Source organism: Thamnophis sirtalis, unplaced genomic scaffold, assembly GCF_051295495.1.
Source record: "Thamnophis sirtalis isolate CommonGarterSnake01/CBP01778 unplaced genomic scaffold, rThaSir2_p1.2 scaffold_4, whole genome shotgun sequence".
Lineage (NCBI taxonomy): Eukaryota > Metazoa > Chordata > Lepidosauria > Squamata > Natricidae > Thamnophis > Thamnophis sirtalis.
The window spans coordinates 87,680,305-87,697,967 of record NW_028261384.1 but is presented as its reverse complement, the minus strand read 5'-3'; the positions used below and the strand labels follow the sequence as shown (position 1 = coordinate 87,697,967).

The 17,663-nt window shown below is 38.9% G+C and overlaps 1 protein-coding gene across 3 annotated transcripts in view; it reads right to left on the bottom strand.

Annotated features, from left to right (window-relative positions):
* MAP3K3 (mitogen-activated protein kinase kinase kinase 3) overlaps positions 1–15,733 on the bottom strand; it is a 52,993-nt gene extending 37,260 nt beyond the window's left edge. For 2 of the 3 annotated variants that reach the window (XM_087713301.1, XM_087713302.1), the window contains exon 1: positions 15,477–15,733. In XM_087713301.1, the coding sequence (XP_087569427.1) occupies positions 15,477–15,480 (4 nt within the window). In that variant the 5' untranslated portion in view covers positions 15,481–15,733. The remainder of the gene's footprint in view (positions 1–15,476) is intronic. The other variant, XM_014055659.2, reaches the window with a different exon arrangement.
* Between the last annotated feature and the right edge of the window lie 1,930 nt (positions 15,734–17,663).

Below are 17,663 nucleotides of genomic sequence, written 5' to 3'. Positions count from 1 at the left end.
TCCGACAGCCGCTATTGCCGATTTGCTCGTGGTTGTGCAGTGCTTGCATGCACAGTAAAAAAAATATGCTTCTGTGCATGTGCAGAAGCCAAAAATAAAATGAACCAAGAATCGGTTTGGGGATGTGGCAAGCTGGATTGCTGCTGGTTCCAGCAACCCAGGCTGCCAAGTTACTACTGGTTTGGCCAAACCAGTCCAAACCGGTAGAAACCCACCTCTGATTTGGGGTTAATGACTTGCTATATGAACTGGGCCCAAACGTCCCACCAATAATCAATGCAACATTTTGCAAAAGTAGCTTCCAGATCATTTCCAACTGAGTGGTGATCAAAATATGAATTTAAAAATTGAGATCATCCTGTCCAGCTAAGCTTCAACTGCTGCATAAATGAAAGCTGGGCAAAGGATCCCTTAAACAAAATGTCCCAAATCACTTTTTTTGTAAGGTGGAAGCAGCATGAGCCCATCCAAAATAACTACTATTCTGGGGCTGGTGCTATTAAAATGCCCAAATATCTACGGACCACTAGCAATTTGGTTTTGGTAGAATTACACCTGAATTTTTTTGATCCATTCCATGTCATCACAATCTCAAGGTACCAGTTCAAGATTTCATTTCTAATATTTTGTACTTAGAATAATCCTAATGTCATCCTCCCCGGTTTGGAGGAGGAGTTGGAACTGGGACTGTCCGACGGGGATGACCCAGCTCCATTGGGGTGTTCGGAGAGGCCAGAGCCAGATGATGATGCTGTCCCAGGCTTCCCAAGCATTGGGGGAAGTGGTTGACTGGACGGAAAGCGTAGGCGAACTCAGTGAAGGACTGTGCGGCTACTTGGGAGAAGGTTGCCCCGCCACTTCTCACTAGGAATACCTGGAGTGGACTGACTTAAGGAGAAGCCATGGGGAGTTAGTCGGTCAGGAACAATTGTTTGTTTTGGCTTACCTTCCCTTGGCTTTTGACTTGTCTTGCTTCGCCTTGCCTTGAGAACTGCCTTTTGTCTTGTGCCTTGATTTTGCCCTGTGGACTAGAGTTTGCCTTGTGGACTTACTTAGCCAAGTGGACTGGACTTGGGACCCTAGACCTTGCCCTGTAAGTATGCTCCTATGCTGTGGACTTTGTTATATACGGGCTTGTTGTTTGGGGAACTGAGGGTGGCTCCACCTCACGCTACCCTGAAGGCAATCACCTCCAGTTCCCTAAACAACAGCCCATATGTAATAAAGAAAGTCCATCAAAGGTTTTTGGCACCAATTATTGGGTAGAAGACACTGTTATCTATCTGTAATTTATTAATACGTTACTTCAGATGTAGATATGTTGACAATTACAAAAAAATATAGTCTTTGTGTATTGAAATTTTGTATAAAATTTTCACTACTATTTTATTTTTCTTCTTTGTTTTGTTTATGTATAAATAAAAGGGAAAAAGAGAGCTCAACATCATCACTCACTTGGTCCAGAGTAGTGATGTATATCTGAATGCCATCAACCTATCAGCAATATCTCATTCCAAACAAACAGATGATCGATTACTTCCAGTAATTTAATTTAATGTTAAACAACATGAAGGAAAATTCTGCAGAACCATATACCAAAATTCCTGTAGACACAAGTACATCTTTGTAAAAAATGTAAAATAGTTGTAACTAATTAATATTCAGTTAATTTAAAAGGAAAATTTAGATATTACTTTTGATTAAGTTATTATTTTTTGATTGAAACTCTTGAGGTTTATGAAGTGGAATCTTTTAAAAATGTATTCTGAGAAACAGGGAACACAAGGCAATTAAAACATTTTAAAGAGGATACAGCAATAATGGTATTTTTTAACTGATATTTCATGCTTTTTAGAAAATGCTGATCTTGATAATAGTTTATGTCTTCTAATTCATGTAAAACTGAAATTAATATCAGCATAATAAATTGTAATTTTGAAAAATATTTCCTTATGTAGTGTAATTGGATTATGTGTTATGTATTGCATAGGACTCATGAAATACCATAATCTAATTCAACTTCTAGAGTAAAACTTTATGATTTTAGAAAGTTAATTAAGAAATGACTATAAATGAAGGCTTGGCAACATTGAATATTGCTGAAAGGCAGGTTTTTTTTGTAAAATGTTCAGTAGATCTAGGGAAATAGTTCTGCTTTTGCTGGAATGCTATTGTCCAGGAAATTCTTCTCATGCTCCACTTTATATTATTGAGGAAAAGAGAATTAGTACTTATGAGAAAGTTATAGTACAGTGTGAAATATTTATTCTGAGAGTTAGATGGGCAGTACCTGTATCTGAATAATAAATAAATAAAAATTACAAATTAGTATTTGTTTTAGATAAGTGCTAACCAAATTAAACAAGTGCTACTTGTAGAATAATATGAAGAGAAAGCATAATGTCAATATGTTAGTAGATGAAAAAAATGAACACATTTATTCTTCTAATCCAGATTTATTTAAATGCACCTGGGAAATTATAGAAATTTAACACATTTTAATCATTAATATTGTAAGAGACTGAATTATTCATAAACAATCCAATATATATTTACTTAGATTGTTTCTGTACATGACCAAGCCTTCTCTAACAATATTATTAATATAAAAGTTAAATAAGAAAGGAACAAGTAAACAGACCTATTTGTCTCACCTCATCAACTAAATAGGGTCTGACAAGAACTCTGGCCCACTCATTTTTACTTTGGCTGTAATTTCAATATGTAATTCAATTATTAATTTAAGAAGAGGCCTATTGAGGTCTGTCCCAGTTAGTGTCTCTCAAAGTTGAGACATGTCAATTGAATTAAAGGCAGAAGGAAGAGCAATGAGGGAAATACAGTGTTGTTTTTCTTGTCTATTGGTATATTTCTGAATAAGAACCTTCAGTCTTCTACTGTGTTATATCCTTTTTGAAATCCTGCTATGGATAGAAGAGTTTTGTTTCTTCCTCTCAGTTTTCTAGTTTATTCAAAATATGCCTGGCATAAAACTCAGAAAACTAATTGGATGATAACTGTCAGGTTACCTGTTAGTTGCTTTTTTTTGGGGGGGGGGGGGGGAAGGAGAATTGAATATATTATGCTTTGCTTCCAGTAGGCCAGTACTACATGTTTTATCTATTTCTAAGAAAAGTCTAGTCATATTCTCTCCAGGGGATTTTTCCAAATGCCAGAGTTGAAATCAGCAGAAGAGATTGGATAACCATTTGTCTGAAGTGGTGTAGGATTTCCTGCTTAAGAAGGGGGTTGGACTAGAAGATCTCTGAGGTCCCTTCCAACTTCGTTCTGTTCTGTTCTATTCTATGAACACTATGTAGTAAACTTAATTCAATAGAGGCTATTATTAGCTCAGTATGAGCAGCTGCAGTAGAGGAAAAATACTGAATCCAATTTTGGATTGGTACATGGTGCTATGTGTGAAAATATTACTTACCAATTCCTAAAACTTTTCACTTTTAAAATTAAACCGAGACCAAGTTCTGCACATTGATCCATATGGAAATATGACTTCTTAGTCTTTTTAATAATTCCTTGTATCAGGATCAGGATTGGATCAATAACTAAATAAATGAATCTGTCCTTTTCTCTCTCTGCACCTTTCTCAAACTTGTCTTTGTTACTACAGTTTTGGTCTTATCATTCTTTCCTTGTTTTATTTCCCCTGCAGTGACCAGGAGGGCTTATTTGTGAGCATGTTACTGATTGAAGTAAAATGTACACATTAGAATTAAATTGTAATACAAAATACCTTTGATTTAACCTCTATAAGTTATTTTAAAAAGTAGAAATTTTCTTGCTGAGGTTAATGCTCCATCCAAGATGGCATTCAACCTTTATCAAGATTATAGTATCTCAGGCACAACTGGTCATGACCTATCCTTCCATTCCTCTGCCATCACAACTAATGAAGCTTCTTGAATGAGAAGCGAAACATTTTATTCTTCTTCCTCAAGGAAAAAAGAGCCCAGCTGCCTTTTGAAAAAGCACATTTGAGACCTGGATTGGAACAAAGCAGCCTGATTGGTCAGTTTAGATGAGAGCTAAACACTAAAAGGCGTTCCCCAGAATTTAGATCAGGTTTATATAATCCTTGACTTATGTGTGGAGAAAATCAATGCCAGTTTGGGCAACAGAAAGAAGCAAGCTCAGAGTCTCACTATTGGGCCATCTCCCCACTCATGTGGCTGAGACTGAGTTGGGAGAAGAGGAATCCATGCAAATTAAGGAAGGCAAAGGAAAGTGCTGAGCCCCTCTTGCAAGAGCTCACAGGAGGGGCTACTCAATCACTAAATAGACTTGATTCTATCCGAATCAAGATACATTGCTGAAAATTTATGTTACTCTGACTTTACCCAACGCTTTTAGTGGACTCTGGAGCAACTGCTTTGCTGATTTCATAGAATTAGCAACAGTTCTGAAACATTGCAGATTCCGTAAGGCTTACTATTCCTATGAAAGTAGAAATAATAGATTGTCAGCCTTTAAAAAAAGTGCAATTACACAAACTATAGTTCCCCTGCAACTATCAGTTGCAAAACATATAGAACAGTTTCCTATTTATATCATGCATGCACCACCTTCGCATCCTAATCATAATGGGATTGGCGCAATCCTGTAATAAACTGCGAGACTATGTCTTTTCCCATTTCGTTGTGTATAAGCAATGGCTCCTTTGAAACAAGCAAAAGAAAATCCTGGGATGAAGAGGCAAAGTTGCTAGCTAAGTACAGAGACTCTGCAGACTTTGGGGAAGAGGAAGCATCAGTCTTTTCCACACATACAATCTACGCTTTTAAAAAAATCTGATTTATAAATATAGAAAATATTGCACCATAATTTACTAACCCAAATTGTGTATTTGATGCAACCCCACTCCTCGACTCTGATGAGACTGTATGCATTTCAAAGGATCAACTTGGTAAATATGTGTACTTTGCAATCTATCCAATAAGTCCAATATGACTGGTACTAGGTAATGGTCTCTCACTATTATGACGTTAAGCACTTTGTAGTTGGGACCCCACTGATTGGGTTCAGGAAACCAGGGTCTTGCTTCTTAGGGACAAAGAAGCTGGTGACTATAGGAGGTCTAATAAAATATTTTTTGCAGATTAGAATTGAAATATTGCTTCAAAATTGAGGGTTCTTTAGCTGACATGGGATATTGCCTCTTTGCTGGGTTTTTATTCCCTGGGATCAAAAAGATCACAAAGTATTTGCAACAGTTAGATTTATTGGCTTATTGCATTTCCATAGATGGAGTTCAAATAGATCCCCAGAAAGGGCACACAGTGTTCCCATAGCATGCTCCCAAAAATGTAAAGGACATTCAGAGTTTTTTTTACACTTTTCGAACTTTTATTCCTACCTTTGCACATAAAGTTAAAACTCTAATTCAACTGTTAAGAAAAGAGAGTTCAGTTTGCTTGGACAAGCACAGAGCAGGCAGCGTTTGAAGAACTCAAAACAGCAACAACAGCCCCTTCTTCAAACACCCCAACCCATTCAAGAGATTTAATGTCCATATTGATGCTTTCAATATGGCTACAGGAGCAGTACTCTTACAGAAGCCCCCCCCCCCACCCTGGGGAGAGAAACCATCATTACTCCAGAGCATTCACTTCCCCATGAAAAAATTATGACATTTTACATAAAGAACTGTTAGAAGTTAAAACAGCTTTTGACCAATAAGAGACATTTCTTAGAAGGGTTATGTTGGTCAATACTGACCATAAGAATCTGGAAATGCTAAAATAGACTTAAGCCACTCTACCTGAGGGAAGAAAGATCGAGACATTTTTTTCTCTTGTTTTGATTTTACATTACATATGTACCAGGCTCAAAGAAATTGATGCTGGATGCAGTGTCCCATAAATCTGTGTAATAATGAACATCTCAGACCCTGTAAGGATTTTACAATCCTTTAACTTTTGGCAAGTTCCTGCAGAAGCAGCTATCAAGGTATTGGGGGCAGCACCAATACCCCAGGATTTATTTGCCAATAGCAATCTCTTGACTAGTTTTCATGGGCCTAGATGGATACTGTAGGGCAGGGGTGTCAAACTCACAGTGCCACGTTGTCATCATGTGACATATCTTGACTTTTCCCCCTTCGCTAAACCGGGGTAGGGGTGGGCATGACCAGTGCATGATGCATCTGGCGCATGGGCTGCAAATTTGACACTTCTAGGGAGTTCCACTAATACTATGTGCCTTTATATTCCGCTATTTTCAGTGGAAGAAAGGGATTTGAAGCTCATCGAATAGTGGTGCCTGGCTGCATCTTTGAGGGAGGAGGTTTTGTACTTTGCCATGATAAACAGACAGCAGGACATGAGTGCGTGTTTTCAAGAACATCAGAACATTAAGAGACTTTTGATGACCTAAAATAGCAGCAGATATCAAGGATTTCCCCTTCCCTGAATTCAAATGTTCCTGGGAAAATACCAGACATGTGCATATTCCTGACTTGGTGTGGCAATCCCATCAGCGTTTCCCAGAAAAGTGATAGCCTCCCAAACTCCCAGTTCCCTTCCATGCACCGGAACCGCCAAAAGAATAAAAGTGAAGGAGTTAACCAGACAGAATGGGACCCTCTGGAGGGAGACATGGCAGTTGATGCAGTCCAACTATCCGCTTCCGGCCTTCACTTCCTGAGAGAGATGGGAGAGGAACATGCTGATCATCTAGATATTTTCCAGATAGCAGCACCTGCTCCAACGGATACTTCAGATATGGGGGTGGATTCCTTTGAACTGGCTCCATTTCCATCCCTCCCAAATTCTTCTGAAAACTGAGACAATGAGGATGTCACAAAAGAAGGGGAAGGCTATTTTGAAAGCGGGGTAATGTGGGAAAGAAGCTAGCAGAGACAGGAGAGAAGTCAAATGGAGAATTAGTCTGATATTCCTATCTGAACATAAGAGGAAGAAGTCTTACCATGCTTGAATGCCGCTGAAACTTATCAAGTTTTACCCACGTGCAAACCGTCAGTCTGAGAAGATTTCTGTATATAGGCAGCTAAATGAACTCTTCATGTGTGAATCTGATTGTTCATGCCTGACAATTAGTGATATTCAAAACATTATGCTCTGCCTAAATGCAAGAAGATATATTGATGATATTGTATCCTATCTTGAAAACATGCAATGGCTATATTTGAAAAGCATCAAAAATATTTTGCTTTAAATAGAACACAATGGAAAGGTTAAAAAAAACAATAGTAAAATTTGTTTGCATCCTATTAATATAAGCTGTAACTTCTACTTGTATTTGGTTGTCATTTCTAATCTTAATCTGTTCTTCTTGGCAATCTTGTTTTCTTTGGCTGTCCATAAACAGATACCCATGTTTTCCTGAAAATACAACCTACTCAGAAAGTAAGTCCTAGCTTGATTTTTATGTGTGCTTAATATAAGCCCTACCCTCAAAATAAACCCTAATTATGACCCCACCTACTCCAGGGTGGACTGGTTAAAATTAATCTAGGATGGGGATGTGGGGTGGAACTGCCTTACTACTTACTTTAGGATAGTTGCAGCTAGATCTTGCACATCTTGCCCACCTCAATCTGGAGCTCTGTTATCGGCCTCAGAGGCCGTCAGGAAAGTGTTGATGCCTGCAGAAGAAATGGGCCGAGGTGTGTGAGGCCTGGCTGCAACTATCTGCTGGAGAAGTTCCCGAACGCCTCTGACAGCGAAAAGGGGCCCGGGGGTGACATGCACAAGTGGGTGACACCCACCCCGAAAATAAGACCTGGTGCCTTTTTTGGTGGCAAAATATATATAAGATAGGGTCTTATTTTGGATGAAACATGATATTAATTTCTGATGGCCCCAGCCCCCCCCCCCCCCATCAGCTTGTCTAGGAGGAATTGGATCCTCCTCAAGGTCATTACAGTGAAAGGGGCATATTTCCTCCTAGATCAAGGAGGACTCTGGGTATCCCAAGGAGGCTGAGGTGAAGAGGTCTGAAACGCCTCCCCCAGAGCTGGTGGGGAATTACACTGCCCTGGAGAGCCCTGTGGAAAAACCTCTTGGGGTTGAGGCAAGGGGCTAGGGTCCCTGGATGGCTGTCCAGAAGAAATGGACAGTCTTCTGGTCCTTACAAAGGTTTTCTCAAGGGCCTTGTGTCTGCAGGCCTCGGCCTTGGATAAGGCCTTGCCACCTCTGGGGTTAGGGGTCCCCTTCCCTTTAGTGCTCTTTTTCCCTTGTTCCATGTCAGGTGGATCTGGCCTACTGCGTTTCACCATGGAGTCCGGATTGTCCTCTGGGGCCCTCTTGGTTCTCTCAGCCATGACTTCTTGCCTTTAGTCTTCGAGGCTGGGAAGCAGTAGGCCTGGCACCAGGGCAAGTGTTTGTGGTAACTGTGTGCCTCGCAGATCTGCGGTGGGGACGGGAGTATGACCCGAGGGCCAAACCTCTCCCAGGCCGCTCGCAGCTGTTCTTCTGTGGAGGAGAAAGTCTTGCCGGCGCCCCCCAACGAAGGCTAATCTACCCCCGCGGCTTCTGCGTGCTGAGGGAGAAAGGCGCGATAGCTGTAAACAGTCAGACTAGAAAGCGTGCCAAAACATGTTGCAAATGGCCACTGCGCCTCTATCGGAGTTAACAGGAGCTGCCTGTCGCAATCCAGGCCTCCACTGAGGTCTCCGGGTGAATATGGTCAATGTGCAGCTGGGGGGGGGGGGGAAGGAAGCCTCCTGCCACCCGACCCCCACGCTCACCAGCAGCCGCCGGACAAGCACCCCATGAACCGCAGCTCCGTTGGCAAATTGAAGCCGGCAACTCCGAATTCCAGTCAGCCCTGTAACTTCAAAAGGCTTTCTTTCCCTGTCTAACAATGACAAAAATAACAAATAGCTAACTAATTTTGGAGAGTTTCAGAATATTCGTCCAAGGACTGAGGAACTCCCCAAAAACGCATGCAAACTGGGCTGGACTGAGTTTTTGAACTGGTCCTCAATGAGGAGGGGAGGTGTGGCTAAGAAAATTAACTCAGTCCTTGGGCGAATAGACTGAATTTAATCCATGCTTGGACTCTCCAAGCAGCACACAGGAGAATATGGATGATTATAATAAATTATGGGTTTCATTTATTGATATATTTATTATACAATTTTATACATGCACGTATGTAAGTAACTAAATATAAGCTCTATGTGTTTTTATTTTTTTGCTTTCTTTTTTACTTTTATCATTTTATATATTATTTTTCTTTGCTTTTTGCATTTAATTAAAAAAGAAAAAAAATCTTAGATAGCAAATAGGGAACCTATCCTTTTATACAGACCTGTTGCTGTGAAAACAAAAACTGATGAAAACAATAATATGGGCAGCTAAACAAAAATTGCTATAAGTTATGTAGAACTCGTAAGTGGTTAGATGCTGCTACATGGCCAAATCACTCTACGGTACATTTTCTTTCAAATTCTTAAGAGGAAAAAAAAGAGCAAATGTTGATGTCCCTTAATTGAGAATCATTGGTAGAGGTTCATATATTGGAGTAAAGGCAGGAGAACATTGGTTGAAGTCTACCTTGGTCATAGAAGCTCACTGGGTGATTTTGGGCCAGATATACTCTCAGCCCAAATTATCAAAAAAGTAATAGTTAAAAGTAGGGAAATCAGAGAGATTTAAAAATGATAGATACTTTTGGAGTAAAAGGGAAGAAGAGCCTGCTATTTTTATCTGCAATAGTGAAAGCAACTTTGGTTGAATAGTTCCCAAGTATCAACTAGGTTTAATATAGGAAGAAATACCATCTAAATCTGCAATGAGACTCAATTAAAATACAAAGCCACTGAATACATACAAGTATGCCAGAGTTCCTCTGCTAACATTTTGATTCAATGTTTGAAATATAGTCACATTTATACATTCATATTTTCTATTAGTACAAATATAAAGTACACATTTATCAGCAGAATTCTTGTGATTATAGTAAAAAGCCAGATTGCAAGATATATATGTTTGTGTGTGTGTGTATACATATATACATACATACATACATACATACATACATACATACATACATACATACATACAAATCCCAGTAAGGGTATGGCTAGCTCATGAGAGCTAAATAGCTTGAAATAGATCTATACTAGTCTCCCTTTATTTATTTATTTATCAGCACAAATACAACAAAATGTAACAAAAAGGCAACAGTAAAAATATTGTGACAAGCCGAAGGACAGAGAATGGAAGTAGTGATCTTCCTCCCATATTTGGACATACCGGGGGTTGTAAAAGAAATCTAATATATATATATTAGATTTCTTTTACAACCCACATATTCAGTAGTAATCCTATGCAACTTCCAAGGAAGTATTTATATAACTATGCTTAGGTTTGAAGAGTAAACCTCAAATTATAGATGATGCTTGCTTAACAGGGGTGGCGCAGTGGTTCAACCGTTAAGACACTGGGCTTGTCAACTTGAAAGCCAGCAGGCCAGATTCAAGACCCAAGTGACACGTGAGCTCCTGTCCTTGCCCACTGCTGCCAATCTAATAGTTCAAAACTATGCAAATTCAGGTAGATAAATAGGTACCACTTTGATGGGAAGGTAACAATGCCCCATGATTCATTTACCTCCCAAAGACCCATTAGATCGCACAGGCCGGCCTCCTCCGGGTTCCATCCACCAGCCAAAGCCATCTGGCTATGTTTCCTCTTCCCGTTTAAGTTGTTCGCCGCCCTGAGTCCCTTTTAGGGAATAGGGCGGCATATAAATAAAATAAAACTTAAATTTAAACTTCATGCTGGCCATGACTACGGACATATCTTCCAACAGCGCTGACTCGATGACCTTAAAATGAAGATGAGCAGCGCCTCCTATAATTGGCAATGACTAGCAGAGTAAAATCCACAGGGATTCCTTTGCCTCTTTACCTTGCTTAATAACTACCCCCTTCAATGAATGTTCAAACTTATGACAGCACTAAACAAGTTGTAGTTACAACAAGTTGGCCATCATACTTACATCTGCAGGTGGAATAGCTGTGTTTGTTAGCTGCATCCATCAGTAGCTAACATCAATTAAAGAATACGCATAGCATGTTTGAAAGGAACTAAATATTTTAAAATATTACAGACCAATTAATTTTAGTGTCTTTTGCAAATATACTGTTTATATTTGTTTACAGTATTTTTGTAGTGACTAGTCAAATGTGTCTGATCAGTGATCAAAGAATCTGAAATAGCTGAAAGTAAGAAGCAAGGAAAGTCTCCAACAGCAATATATTCTATAGTTTAGAAACCTCAACTGAGACGATGTGCTTTTTATCCCATGTAATCTGCACTTCACATATAACAGAATCTTAAGAACTTTATTCTCTCTAGTCTAATAAAGAATAATTTTAAACAAGATAGTGTCTCACATGGAAAACATTATTTAAAAACAGAAAGATCACACTACAGAAGAAAAATCTTGCTGCAGGAAAGTAAGTGTAGTTTCTATAAAAGAAATTCTAAGTTATTAAAATTTTCTTTAACTACATCAATTACTATGAGGAAAAACGTTGCAGAACTTGATGTAGCAGACAATATTACAACCTGACTTTTGAAGACCTTTGACAAAATGCTTCATCAAAGATTCCTACATAAACTCAGAATGAGTTAATAACTATTAAATGAGTTTAGAAAATAATATAAAGTTACGCATAAAATGGGAAAACTCTATTTTGAGTTTAAAACAAATAGCTCCATTAATATTTATCTGAACACTCTGAATTGCTTGCATAAGAGAAAAGTGAAATTGTTTAAAGTGCTGTGTCCTTAAAACAACAACAATGGGAACTTATGCTAATATCTTGGTCTCTTGTTTTTACAAGACCAGAAATATAGATAGGATAGTGCTATATTTGCCATCTAATTTATAGAAAAAATGTCTGGAAAGATTTTTTTAAATGCATTTTTTTAAAAAAAAACTACCTATTATAAAATAAGATGCACATAAGTAACCCATACATGTGGGCTCTCCAATTTCTATAACAAATATTTTTAGGTAAGTTACATACTAGATAAGTAATAGGTTTATAAAACATTACTTTGCTCCAGTGCTTTGTGCCATCACCTCATCCAATCTAAGCAAAAGCAGCAGAAATGTTATCAGTTCTTGCTAATGAGATGGCTAGGCTGAAAAGATTTAAGCAATCACCAGCCCTGATACTAACAAACATTATTTTTCAAAAGGTAATCTATAAAATTAAATGATACAAACTGGAACTAAATTCAATACAACTTTACAAATGGAATGTGTACAGGACTGACTATGAAATAAGTGGATTACTATCAGCTAGCTCTAAGAAAATGTTAATTGGATAGTAAAGTCAAAGGCAAAAAACAAACATACCTGAGAGAGAGGGGAGGGGGAGATAGACAGACTCTGATTGTACAGTTGTTGAATTTTTCTCCCTCATGAATCTACTCCATAATGACAAAATGAAAACAAAATTTTAGAAATATCTGTAAATTTATTAAATAGAAAAAAGGAAATATCACATTGGCGTAAGTATTCAGACCCCTTGCAACTTGAAATTTAGCTCAGGTGCCTCCCAGTTCTCTTGATCATTGCTGACATGTTTCTGTATCTTGTTTGGAGTCTATCTGTGGTAAATTAAATTGTTTGGATATGATTTGGAAAGCCACACACCTTTTTGCAGAAGGCTCACAGCTGACAATGCATACTGTGAGTGTAGCAGTGTAGCAGAGCAAAGCAATGTGGTCAAAGGAACTGCCTTCAAAATTCAGAGACAGGATTATTACAAGGCACAGATCTGAGGAAGGCTACAATAAAATTTCTGCTGCACTGAAGGTTCCTAAGAGCACAGTGGCCTCCATAATTCTCAAATGGAAGAGGTTTGGCACAACCAGAATTCTCCCAAGAACTGGTTTTCCTGTCAAATTGAGCAAAGTGGGAGAAGGATTTTAGTAAAAGAGGTAATAACAACCCAATGGTCACTCTGCCTGAGGTTCCAGATATCCTATGTGGAGATGGGACAGAGTTCCAGAAGGACAACCATCACTACAGCTCTCCACCGATCTGGACTTTATGGCAGAGTGGCTAGATAGAAGCCTCTCCTCAGTACAAAACACATGAAAATCAGAATGGAGTTTGCAAAAAAGCACCTGAAGGACTCTCAAACTGGGAGGAACAAGATTCTCTGGTATGATAAAACCAAGATTGAACTGTCTGGCCACAATTCTAAACCAGGCATCGCTTATCGCATGTCTAATATCATCCCAATAGTGAAGCATGGTGGTGGCAGCATCATGCTGTGAGAGTGTTTTTCAGCAGCAGGGACTGGGGGACTGGTCAGGGTTGAGAGAAAGCTGAATGGAGCAAAGTACAGGGATATTTTCAATGAAAACTTGTTCCAAAGTGCTCAGGATTTCAGACTGGGCCGAGAGGTTCACTTTCCAATATGACAATGATCCTAAACATACAGCCAAGACAACATAGGAATCCCTTACTCTGTGAATTTCTTAAGTTGCCAAGCCAGAGTCCTGATTTGAACCTTATTGAACATCTCTGGAGGGATCTGAAAATGGCTATCCACCAACTGTCTCTATATTCAACCTGACTGAACTTGAAAGGATTTGCAAGGAAGAATGACAGAAAATCATGCAAAAACATGCAAAGCTTATTGCGTTGTACCCAAAAAGACTCAGGGCTGTAATTGCTGACAAAGTTGCTTCCACAAACAATTTTGAGTGAAGAGTCTGAATACTCATTCTAGTGTGATATTTCAGTTTGTTCTTTTTAATAAATTTCCAGAAAATTCTGTTTTCACTTTGTCATTATGGGGTACTGAGTGTAGATCAACAAGACAATGAATTTTAACAATTGTAGAAACTGTAGACTACAGCATAAACTAATTGACAAAAGTAAAGGGGGTCTGAATACTTTCTAAATGCTCTCTCTCTCTCTCTCTCTCTCTCTCTCTCTGTGTGTGTGTGTGTGTGTGTGTGTGTGTGTGTGTGTGTGTGTGTGTGTGTGTGTTTTGGTTGTTAAAGATCATATGTGGAAGGAGAAGGACAGCCAAAGTCATTCTGGGTCGGAAGTCACATCTGTATAAACTAAATCAAATCCTTTTTTATTTAGAAATAATAACTAGTGTGAGGAATAATATAAAATTAGACAGGATGTGGAGAATGTCATTTACTTCCAGTTAATTTGGAGAAATTGTAAATGCTATCACAGGTGTGCCAGGAGAGTGCCACTGATATCTGACTTCATTTGGTCATTGCACATTTCAATAATAAAACAGGTCCCCATCAAAGAAAAATTATAAACTGATTTTTTTTTTAACCACAGAATATGAAAACAAGCAAAACTGCTCTTCTGCACACTGAAGCATCCATATCCCTATGCCCATGTACAGAATGGTGGAACAGGGCAGATAATTATAATATATCAGTAGATCAGTAGATCTGAGTAGATTTTCATATACTCAACTTTTTTCAACATTAAAATGAGTAAATATTTTCTGTCTTCAGAAGAGGACCACCTGGCATTTCTGGGTGAAAGGATCTTGAACTTGATTCTGTTAAGATACTGAGAACAACTCCCAAGTTTAAAAAGCACCAAACAAATAGTTGCATTAGTTTATCTTTAATGGGTTTTGGAATGCTAGTGCAAATCCAAATCTGGCCCACCGTAAGTTCCCAAACACTTTCTAAGGCTACAAGTCTACAAACCTTGACTGAATATGGGGGTTGTTAGGACAGGGACATTAGGCACATTGTTGGGCTTATGCACACTCCTTACAGACCTCTTATGAATGGGGTGAGATCTAAGGTTAAAGTTATGGGGGTTTGCGGAAGAAACCACTGAATTAGGAAACGTATTCCCAGGCATTGACTGTTGCTGAAGTCCTATTTTCTTCAACTGAGTTTGGTAAGATTTACCTTAAGTTTATATCTATTGTGTGCTTGTGTATTGTTGTGGTTGAAGCTGAAGTAGTCATTGATATACTGAATACAAAGCAAAATATTCAGCAACATTCACCCACCCCTTTGCCGGCAAATCTTCCATCCATGCACGATTCAAACGCTGGATTGCGATTAAAAACAGAAGGTTGTCAGACAAAACCATTAGTTCGCAGCAGCGCTCTGTGAATCTCCCGAAGTTTACGAGTGCTTCAGGAAAAGCTGCTAACCAAAGGCAGGACTATAGATCGCTCCCGTCAGCGCTCCTATGTACGAAGCTTATTATTATTATTATTATTATTATTATTATTATTATTATTATTATTATTATTATTATTATTATTATTATTATTACTATTATTATTATTATTAAATTATTATTAAATTATTATTAAAGAAGTTTCTCCCGCACAGCCAGCAACAAGGCCAAGCCGTTAGCACCGCGGAGCTTTCTCCTCTTTTGAGGTCAACACCCAGCTTTTATCCAGCGGGGTTGACCAGATACTTCGACCCTCCGCCAGGACCAGCCGTGTGCCTTACCCATTTTGGCGTTCGGGGCGGCTGGGCTGGGAGAGGCGCGACCGTCGCTCGGCTCTCCTCCCTTCTCCTCCGGCTCCGCTCTTCTTCCTTTCGCCCTCACAGCAGCCACCTCCGCCGCCGCCGCCTCCTCCTCCTCATACCAAAGCTTTTGCCCGGGTACCCGCTTCAGCCACCTCCGTCCAAAGGCCCGAAACAAGCGGCGGCTCCTCCTCCGCTCGCCTTCCGTCGATGAATCCCTACTTCTTCCTTCAGCGACAGAAACGCGCTGAAATTCTATGCAAGGCTCTTGCGCTCACGCACGCGCAGTTCCTCCGGTGGAAACTAAAGATTCCCTCGCGGCGCAAAAGCACGCGTGCGCATTCTCTCAAAAAAGAGGCGGGGCTACTGAAATGTTCAGCTGCCAATTACTGTACTGTAAGCAGGAGCGAGAGAGGGAACGTTTTGTCGATCGTGGCGTGATAGACAGGTAGTCATCCGGGCCTGCGGGAAACTCTTCTCGGTCACTTTGGGAATGATCTTCCAATGGTGCGGGAGTATGGACGGATTTCCAGAAAACGTGCAACCTATCCATCTTGCCTGATAACATAGATCATTAATTATTGATACTGATGTTTCTTATCATAGTTTTAGATTTAACTCCACCTTGATTTTATAAATAACTCAAAGTAGTGACCATACGTGACTCATTCCTATTTCCCTCAAAGCAACTGTGTGAGATTAGTTTGACTGAAAGTAATTGGTCCAAAGTCACCCAGCTAATATTTTCATGCTTATAACACAGGGCTAGAATTCAGTCTCCTTGCTTTCTAGCCTGGTGCCTTAACCAATAGTGGTTTTCAAGTGCTAAATTGATGCAAGATCACTTTTATATGCAGTATTAATCTAATGTTACTAAGGTTTTACTCAGTTTTGTATAGCGCATGATTTTATTTCTATTTTTCCTCCTTTATTTCTTTACTCTCTTGGTTCTGCTTTCCAATATATTTTAAAATAAAAAAATAAGCTGCAAATCTGAAAAAAAAAGCAGTAGCAAGACCCAACCTACATAAACATTCCAAATTTGTTATGTGCAGGATAGGATAATGGTCCTGAAACTGTTTAATGGACACACACTGTGTGGCAGAACAGCATTTTAATGATGCTCTGTCAACTTTTCCCTTCGTATCTACTGTTTACCACCCTTGAGAAAAAAAGCAATGTAGAATCCATTCAGTTCAGAATAGAGCTGGAAAGGACCTTGGAAGTCTTCTAGTCCAACCCCCTGCTCAAACAGATCCTGTACCATTTGACAATTCTCTATGACTTAAGTATAATTCAAGTTGTAGCATCTTAATTCACCTTGGTACTATTTTTATTTTTTAGATTTATATCCCACCTTTACTGTTTTGGATATGCAGATATTTGGGAAATCCTTCATTACCAATCTATCCTTGTATTCATGTGGCAAAAATAAGTCAGAAGTATGCAATGATCACTAAGACATTGGTAATCTTGGAAACTCTTTTCTACCTGCTTCTGTTGGGGCTCTCCAAATGATTGTAAGATGGGTATCTAGGTGGTTTTTAACTGAGAGGCCTAATCAATCGGTTGTAGATGTTTGAAAATATCTCAGAGCCAGAGAAAACCCTGTTTTAACAACCCAAACGATTAATGTCACAGAACTTTTCCATGTTAAACAATTTTCTGTTAATGCCCAACTGGCAGAGGCTCTCTGATCTTTTTGTTGTTTAGGTTTTTAGCACATTTTTTTAAAAAAATAACTTTTATGCATGTATATCTCAATGCTAATAAAATTTGGCCTAAAAGGAGTCACAAGGACAGAATTTTTTTGAAGCTGGATTTTCTGGTAGAGATAAAATAACTCATCCACCCTAATTTTTTAACTGGATCGGTACTTCTCGGTTGGACTCCGCCATAGCAAGTGCCTGTATTTTTTGTCTCAATTACCAATTTTAGTTTCAATACTAAAATTAACATGGTACTGGGTTGTCAAGAACAGCTCTATTTTTAATGTAAAAAAAAGCTTTACTAAAACTTCAACTTGAGGATCTTGACCTATTTCTGAATAGTTGTATGCTAATGTATACTGTGTTCTATACTATCTTTTCCCCCCTGGCAACCAAATTTTCAGTAAATAAAATGGTTATATATATTTTAATGTCTTTTTTCATTTTATACCATTATGAA